Here is an 8,350-nt window from a genome sequence, read left to right as displayed (position 1 = left end):
TGGATTTCCAGTTTTAAAAAGCCATTGTATTGCCATAGTAAACTATATTTGATTCTTTATTACTAAAATGTTTACAAGTTGAAGTTACACCGACTCCTCACCAATTGAATACAATTGTTAGCTGGTTTTGTGACTGATTTAAAAATTATTAAATGCAGTTTAATTGTAATATTTAGATGGAACTATAATAACAAAAACTGACACCATAGTGTCTTATTTGCAGCCTGCTGATGAAAAGTGTTATTATTTGATTTGGAAAATTAGTTTACAGCTAACAATAAAATTAAACCCACCAACTTTTCAACAAAAGAAAGAATCTTGTGAATGTAAGTTATTTTATTATTGACTGATTACCTTCAACTGAATACAATTTACAATTCTCTCTCTTTTTTTAAAGTCTGTATAATATAATTGCATTTTGTGAGTCTGGGTTGTCATTATTGTATTTAGACAAAAACCACAACAAAAACCAACACATTAAGGAAAATCCAAACCACAGTCTTTGCAGGTTTACCGTTACCAGCTGTTGAGTTACCTTAAAACCACAAACACTCTCTAGCTCAAGGCATTTCTTAGTTATGTAACCAGAAATTAAGCTGAATGAACTTTGAAAGTATAACGTAGCTATGCTGTATACAATTTATTTTAAGTCAACCTCTTGATAAACTAAATAGAACATGGCTGATTTTACCAATAAAATAAGTGTTACCAACGTGCTTTAAGGTATTTGTTGCCAATGCTTCTCCCATTGATAGAACACAAGGGGCTTTAAGAGTAGAAATACAGGGAATTGTCTTATGACAATAAGTTGGTCTAGCTCACCTTTCACCCCCAGACTCAGTCATGTGTGAAGTCACACAATGGAAACACTGAATTTGAAACCACCTTCCCGATCTCACAGATGTGGAGTTCTTTTCATTGATGTTGGGTTTTTTTTTTAAGTGCAGCAATTTAATGAGTATTGTTAAGATATGTCAATATTAAGTTACTGCAAATTTAAAAGAAACTTAAATGTATATATGATGATAAATATGTAATTTCGTCAGGTAAATCAGTGAAAACTAATATTCTAACACTATTAAAGGTTTGTTTATGTAATTATGTTCATCACAAAAGTTAGAGGGGATATGTTAAAAAAATCCGTTGGGATATAAAATGTAATTCATCTATGATCTAAATCATTCAATAATGTCAATGTTGTATCTGGATTTTATATGGTCAAAAATAACTTCTAAATGAAACACTAGTTTCAGGTCATAATTGGTCTACTGGAAACATATCTGACAACAGGTTACATATTTTACACAGATTAAAGAAAAAGGTATATTAATGTCTGACCTACTAAAATTTGTGTGGATATAAAAGCTGATTAAGCATGAAGCATGTCAGGTTTGAAATTAAATGCAAATTCAATACAAAGTAAGATATTTGTTTTCATGCCCATGTCTCAAAATTTAAACTAGCCATAGCTCAATTTTAATTGATTCTTACTTGAACCAAAAAGGTCAAATAAAAACGATGCAAATGTTTACAACACTCAATGAACACAGGCCACTGTCAGTGGCTGCTTCCTGGTACTCTTTACCAGTTAAAAGAAATTTTATCAGCACACATAAAAAAGAAAGAGGATTTTTTTTGGGAAAGGATAAATGAAAGAAATAGTATAGTATTATAAGATATTATTGTCTAAGGTGTAGTAAAAGTCTAAACCTATTCTGATTAGCTGTAAAACCACAAGCACTGATAGTGGGTGCTATGCTCAAAAATAACTTCAGATCAAAACTATTTATGGCCTGAAACACTGATCCGGTCTTATATTCATCTATAATAGGATTATTAGACTCAGCACTGTTTGACTTGAGTAATTAACATCTTGTAGAAATTACTTAGCTTCTAAACCACATGATCGTCTTATTTCAAATCTGGTGCCAATCCATTTCCCAGCAACAAGCTTTTTTCATGGTAAATATTTTGACTCTGAAAATGAAATGAAGCAAAGACAAATTATAGCCAGAATTCACTTTATTACTTGCATCTGTGTTTTGACGAAGTTAGGGTTGGTAATTAATCACACATCTAATCTAAATTTTCTTGAATGTTAAAGAAGTCAAATCAAAGTTTATTCTCTCTTTTAAATACTTACTCTTAATGATATTAACCTCAAAAGAATATCAAAACATTTGCAAAACCTCTGCCAAATTTTATTCAAGGAAACCGCTCAAAACTAATGAAGTAAGTTTTGAGTAACCTTGATGTAATGAAGGAAGTCTAATGTACCGAAGAGGAGGTTGATATCCCCAGTCAGGTATAATCATGCTGGAAATGAAATACTTTATAAAGTACTGTTTTGGTATTATAATGGGATAATAGCAACAAACAACTTAAAATAGATTTAATTTAAAAGATTTAATTAGGTGGTTTTGAAATATAAATTTACAGATACATTTGTTTTACTGTTTTACAATATTAACTATCTGTATATACATGATTAAGTTTCTATTATCTTAACTGTGTGATACTATTAAATCACAATATTCAACATATGTTTGCTAAAAGTTAAACATGTTGTTATAAACATTAGTTTGGTGCAAGAAAAATTTGATTTGTCTTTTCATTGATTGAGTGATAATAGGATAAAATATTAGTAAACTACATCGTAACTGGGTATGCTGTCTGGAAATGATTCAGTTCTCTCTTTTCTTGTCCTCCGTCGCTCTGAAAGTTTGAACCCACCCAACTGCCGTAGGTCATATTCGCTCAGTCATGGCGGCTCTCCACGGAAACTACGTTAACCTGTCACAATAAAAGAATGAAATGATCCGACACGATACTTTACAAACATTACTAAATATCCTAATGGTAATGTTGTATATTATTAGTAATCATTACAATTGTGTAAGACACAAAACGATGTTTTGCTCTATCGATGCTTCCATTGTCTAGCAAACAGTGGCTGGTGTATTTTCTTTTGAAGGTTGAATTTCGTCAGTTCCGGTGTGATTTCCTTTACGCCGGATGCACTTCCTCCTCTCCCAAGCTCATGAGGTAAACCAATGAGTTACATGTTCTTGCTACATTCACAGTTAAACGATTGACACGTACAAGGATGCTGGAGAGGTAAAGGTGATATGAACGTTTTATTATTAATAATAAGTAAAGTTTAAAAGGTGCGCTAGCAGTGACATTTGTGCAGGGAAACACTCATTTTATAGGCGAGACGTGTTAAGTTGCGATTGCCAGACTGCGCCATGAAATCAACATCAGCAGTATGTGTATTAACTACAGGGGGTTATTGTTTTACATTACTGAGACTGAGAGCAACCAGTCTTAGCAGAAATGATTCATAATAACCATGGACTAGACTCAAGGGCTAAAACACACCAGTTGTGCTTTACTCCGTAACTCCTGTTGTAACATGTAACTCACCTGTTTAAAGAATGAATGAAGTTAATTTCGTCAATGGTGTGCCCATGTATAGGAATCGAAAAAACCCCCAATTTGCTTGATAAATCATTAGTTTGACATTCAATAAATGCAGATCAAATGGTCTTGCATGAGAGTCACCTTGTAATACATACAGTACCTGTGGCAGTTTTTTTTGTCCTATAAATAAATATATGCTTAAAGTGAACTTCTGCAAAATGCTGCTGTCAGTTTATTAATTTTTTTTTACATGATCTGTTCCATCTACCATGACAACAAACATGAAGTTGCGCGTCAAAGACAGTTTCTGAAATCATTGCAGCCTGCCCAGAATCAAAATTGTAAATCAAGTTTGTAATCCCTATATAAACACACTTTTTAAAATGTATTTTTTACTTAAAACTGGATCACATGATTTCCATGTCCTCCATTCAGCGTAATTCAAAACCACCACTATTTTGGCCTCCGGCATCCCTGACCAAATTGAAAGTGAATATAACAAAACAATATTTTTTATAATTCCTTTTTAATTTTTTTTTTTTTTACAATAGCCTCATATAGCATATTACTTGTATACTAACACTCCGTGGTACATTAGAAATGGCATGTTTGGTTGACATAACACTTATATTTTCATCTCACTACCTGTTAAAATCCCTGTTTTTTTTTCATTTAGTGTGGCATATTGATGGCTGCCTGTGTGCGGTGTCAACGAGTGGCCTGGCTGCGCTACCTCCCAGGCTTGAGAAATGCTTTTACACAATCTCAACACCTCTATGGCAAAACAGAGGATGAGACGGACGCGCAGGAGGGGAAGAAAGGAGCATCTCAACACCAAGAGGCCTCTCTCCAAGGAGGTTCCAGGCTGTATTACAAGCCATCTTCATATCATCACTCGGTGTGGATGTCTGCGGCCTCCTGGAGCCAAACAGTTAATGACGAGGATGAACAGTGTCTCTACACTCTCGCACCTCCCCTCTGGCGACAGAGCAATCGCTACAGTGTGAGTTGCTTGCGGCACCTTTCCAGCTCAGAAAACACACCTCTTGACTTAACTTTCGAACCTGAGATGCCGTCAGTGTCACCATACAGCAGAAAACCCATGCCTACAGACGTTAGAGTAGATACACGGGGCTTCCTCAAATGCCGGCCTGAGTATGCCTCCATGACCCTTGACCTCAACCAGCGGCCTCCGCCATTAGAATGGGAAGATGCCTTAGCAGTGCTCCAAAAAGTGGCTGTTTTAAAGGGCAGTATGAAGCCATCAGATGTGTCTCAGTTTCTTGTGGAGCTCAGCCGCTTGCATCCCAACAAGATGTCATTAGTGAAGAATAACCAACGCTTTGTCATGCTTCTACGATATTCTGTGGTAAACCTGCGCCTCTTCACTGACCTACAGTTGCTGGAATTGCTGCAGTCATTTGTGTGGCTGGATATGCCCCCTGCCCACCCTTTGCTTGGGCTGTATGAGACAGAGCTGAGCCGCCGGGCCAACCAGATGACTTTACACCAGTTGCTGTTAGCGGCTGATTTGTGGCGCTGTATTAAGAGACCGGTCCCCCAGTTCTTGCAACACCTCTATGACAAAATCCATCCAGACCTGGGCTTCATGGGGATCCCTGAACTAGTCCATTTGTTGTATATAGTGGGAGAATGCCGGCAGTTCCCAGAGGGATTTATCCATCCTGTACAGCAGCTTCTCATGCGCCATTTACAACAGTTGTACCCTGAGGAGGTTGGCAGTGTGTGCTTGGGGCTCTTTAAATCCCACACTTCACTATCTCAGAGTGCAGTGACTTGTATTGTTGATAAGGCACACTCCTCTGTGAAAGAGATGAGTGACTTTGCAATGGTTAATGTGTTGAAATTATTGCGCTTCAGTTTCCTGTTTCACAGAGCGTGGATGCAGGCCATGACACATGAAGTTCCTCTGCGGGCCCCCAGGATGGGTGTCAAGGGGCTGATGCATGTGGCACTGACCTGTTCGTCGCTGCACTATCGCAATGATAAAATCCTTCTTGCGGTTGCTAAAAGAGTGCCATCTCTAGTGTCACACTGCAGGAGTAAAGACTCATGCAAACTGCTGTGGGCCTTTGGCACATTCGGGTTTCTCCCAGTCCAGAACCCAAGCTTCTATCCAAGCCTGACAGAAGCCCTGAGACAGAAGAAAGCGGAATTTGAACAATACCCACATCATCTGCTTACTGGTCTCCTCGGCCTGGCCTTTGCCTCTCAGTTTCCAGAGGACCTAATTGCATTAGCTCTGAGCCCTGGCTTTGTTAATTTTGCATTGAAATCGACAAAGGTGGACCTGAAAACCGACCTGTTGACTTTGGATGGAACTGTGGCTCTGGAGTTGCCTCACTGGACTGGCCCGAGGCTAAGCCGCGAACTGAGGGAGGAGGTGGCTGAGCTGCTGTGGAAGCTTGCTCAGTCAGATGTGTGCCGGAAGCCAGAGGTTCAGGAGGCAGAATCCATTCTGCAACATCTGCTCGGAGGAGAGGAATTTGTACATAAGAGAATGATTCTGCCCCACACTCGCTCCATTGACCTGGAAGTACATATTGACTCCACTGGGCAGCCGATACCTGTTAACCCAGCATACCATACAACTGCTTTGATTCCTGAGAACAGTTCACCGAAATTCACTTCAAACCAGGGTTCGGGGAAAATTAATGAAGGTGTAGCTATAACTGAGAAACTTTTATCACAGCTAATGAACTCTAAACGCACCACAGAACCTTTAACACCATCTCCTATGCCAACATTTCTTCATAGAGCAAACCCTGGTGAAGGGGCACTCTTTGACAATGGGCTTAACCTGACTAGTGACCTTATAAAAGCTCTTACCAAACCCAGTAGCCCAGGCTCAGCCCCACCGGATGCCAATGGCAGAGTCAAACTTGCAATCCAGGTCTCCTTAAGGAACCACCAATGCTGCAATTCACAGCAGTTGATCGGCATTCATGCCATGAAGAGGCGGCAGTTGAAGTTAGCAGGGTACAAGGTTGTGGAGATTAGCCATAGTGAGTGGTTTCCCATGCTGGGGAGAAGCAGGACTGAGAAGCTGGAATACATGCACTGCAAAGTCTATGACAGTCAGTAATGACTCTCAGACCTCCAAGAACCAAAAGTCAGCATGTAAACTATGGCCACTGTGGCTTCACAGCAATATCTATTCCGTTTTTGATTATGTGCAAAGCACAGAAATGTTTGATAAGCAGATGGGCAAATGTTCCTTTGTCTCCACCTACCGCCAACTTTGTGTACATGATCAGGATTGTGTCAAATGTGACACTGAGAAATAGAGGTATTTTTGTGAGAAGAATGCAAATTAAAAAAATATTCAACAGCGCACTGTCCTGGCCTGGACATTTTGAAAGAATTTCCTTTTCTGAATGTCCTTCTCCTTAAACTTTCTGGCAATATTTGCTTTTACCTTTCCAGGATCTGCAGCAAAATAAAGAGAAACTTTTAAAAACATTTTTAAAATAAAATTGCGTTTGACAGTGTCAACTCAAGCGTCTGGGTCCTCTCAGAGGTCAGAGCATCTCTTTCAGGGTTGACTGTCAAAATCATTAACTTTTCAACTGAGGTGAAGGTTGAATGAGCTGTTCCTCAACTGTAAAAATATGTTACATCATTTGACAACGGAAGGATTAAGATCATCTGTCACAGTTTCATACCAAAGGCACCAAAAATTCATAGTAGCCATCATAACTTCCATGTAACATCTGGACCTAATACAAAACTTGCCTGTCGCAAAGCTTAGATAGTCTTACTTGCTTTATTGTGGTTTTTCTTGTAGGCTTCCTGTCCTAGTTGACATGATGGGCTTTTTTTCCACAGTGCCATTTTTCATTTTCCCCCCACTTCCAGTAACAGTTCTGACACTTGTTTCTTCTCATGTTTCTAAGACAAACTGGCACCTATGCTACTGAAGTACATCTTACATTTTGAACTTCTATTTAAAACAAGAATGACAAGGACTTAACAAAAGCCAAAACCACAAGTGTTTATTTTAATAGCCATTTTTTAATGGCTGGCCATAAATTGATACATTTGTCCAGCTTACATTTATGCAACTACATGTACCACCTTGTTTAACATTTTTTTAAAAGAAAGTCTGTTTTTACAGGATAAATTATTTACATCATATAAATATTTTAATAGTAACTTTAAACAATTTTTTTGATTGTTTTCTTGTCCTCATTAAATTAAAATGGACTGGAAGTTAATCACACAATTAACTATTGCCAAAACTGTCTGAATACCCCAAATCAAATAAACTTTGAAAGCACACATACTAATATTATGTCACAGTGGATTTTTGTCAGAATTTAAAACTCTAAGCTGTTTTTCAGTAGTAACAGTAGCAACCACAAAGGTACAATATACAACTAGTAAGTATGCCACTAAGTCATGTTTTGCCAAAGGCAGAATATGATTATATGCCATATTATGTAACACTGTAAACTACTAGTGCCGAGGTTACCAAGTGACTGACTGGTCACAGCCCCATTTACTCATTGGAAATGAATCCTCACACTCTGGGAACTGATGTTCCCATGCAGATTTGGCCATTTGGGGCTTAAATATATAAAGTGCGATATCTCCCACAGCGTTCTTACTTTATTCATGGAGACCTGCTCAAGTTAAAGCTGAGACTTGTCTTGTTAATCTGGTATCCATAATTTTACGTCAAGTGAAATGTGCTGGAGCACAAAGCCTGGAGAACAACTGACTTGATTCTTATTTTCTGAACTGAAGACGTCTGAACATTGATTGCACAACAAAAGTTATTGCAATGAGTTGTCCAATTCACATTGTGAAAACCAACAGTGGTAGTGGTTTCCAATGTATAGTTGGCTGGGCCAGCTTTCTTTCTTTACAAAAGCTACAAAAAAAATGAAATAATAAAAACAAC

General features: G+C 38.2%; 1 protein-coding gene across 3 annotated transcripts; it reads left to right on the top strand.

Annotated features, from left to right (window-relative positions):
• The first annotated feature begins 2,988 nt into the window (after nt 1-2,988).
• LOC118282775 (FAST kinase domain-containing protein 5, mitochondrial) lies at nt 2,989-6,778 on the top strand. 3 transcript variants are annotated; one of them, XM_035604164.2, is made up of 2 exons: nt 2,989-3,045; nt 4,100-6,778. In XM_035604164.2, the coding sequence occupies exons 1-2, from the start codon at nt 3,016-3,018 to the stop codon at nt 6,527-6,529; spliced, it is 2,460 nt and encodes an 819-aa protein (XP_035460057.2). In that variant the 5' UTR covers nt 2,989-3,015; the 3' UTR covers nt 6,530-6,778. The 3 variants fall into 3 exon arrangements, with proteins under 3 accessions (XP_035460057.2, XP_047193307.1, XP_047193308.1); XM_047337351.1 differs by having other exon boundaries at nt 2,999-3,123; XM_047337352.1 differs by having other exon boundaries at nt 3,009-3,117.
• The last annotated feature ends 1,572 nt before the right edge of the window (nt 6,779-8,350 follow it).

This window comes from Scophthalmus maximus, chromosome 14, assembly GCF_022379125.1.
Source record: "Scophthalmus maximus strain ysfricsl-2021 chromosome 14, ASM2237912v1, whole genome shotgun sequence".
Lineage (NCBI taxonomy): Eukaryota > Metazoa > Chordata > Actinopteri > Pleuronectiformes > Scophthalmidae > Scophthalmus > Scophthalmus maximus.
The sequence above is the reverse complement of the archived record's forward strand: the minus strand, read 5'-3'. Positions and strand labels throughout refer to the sequence as shown.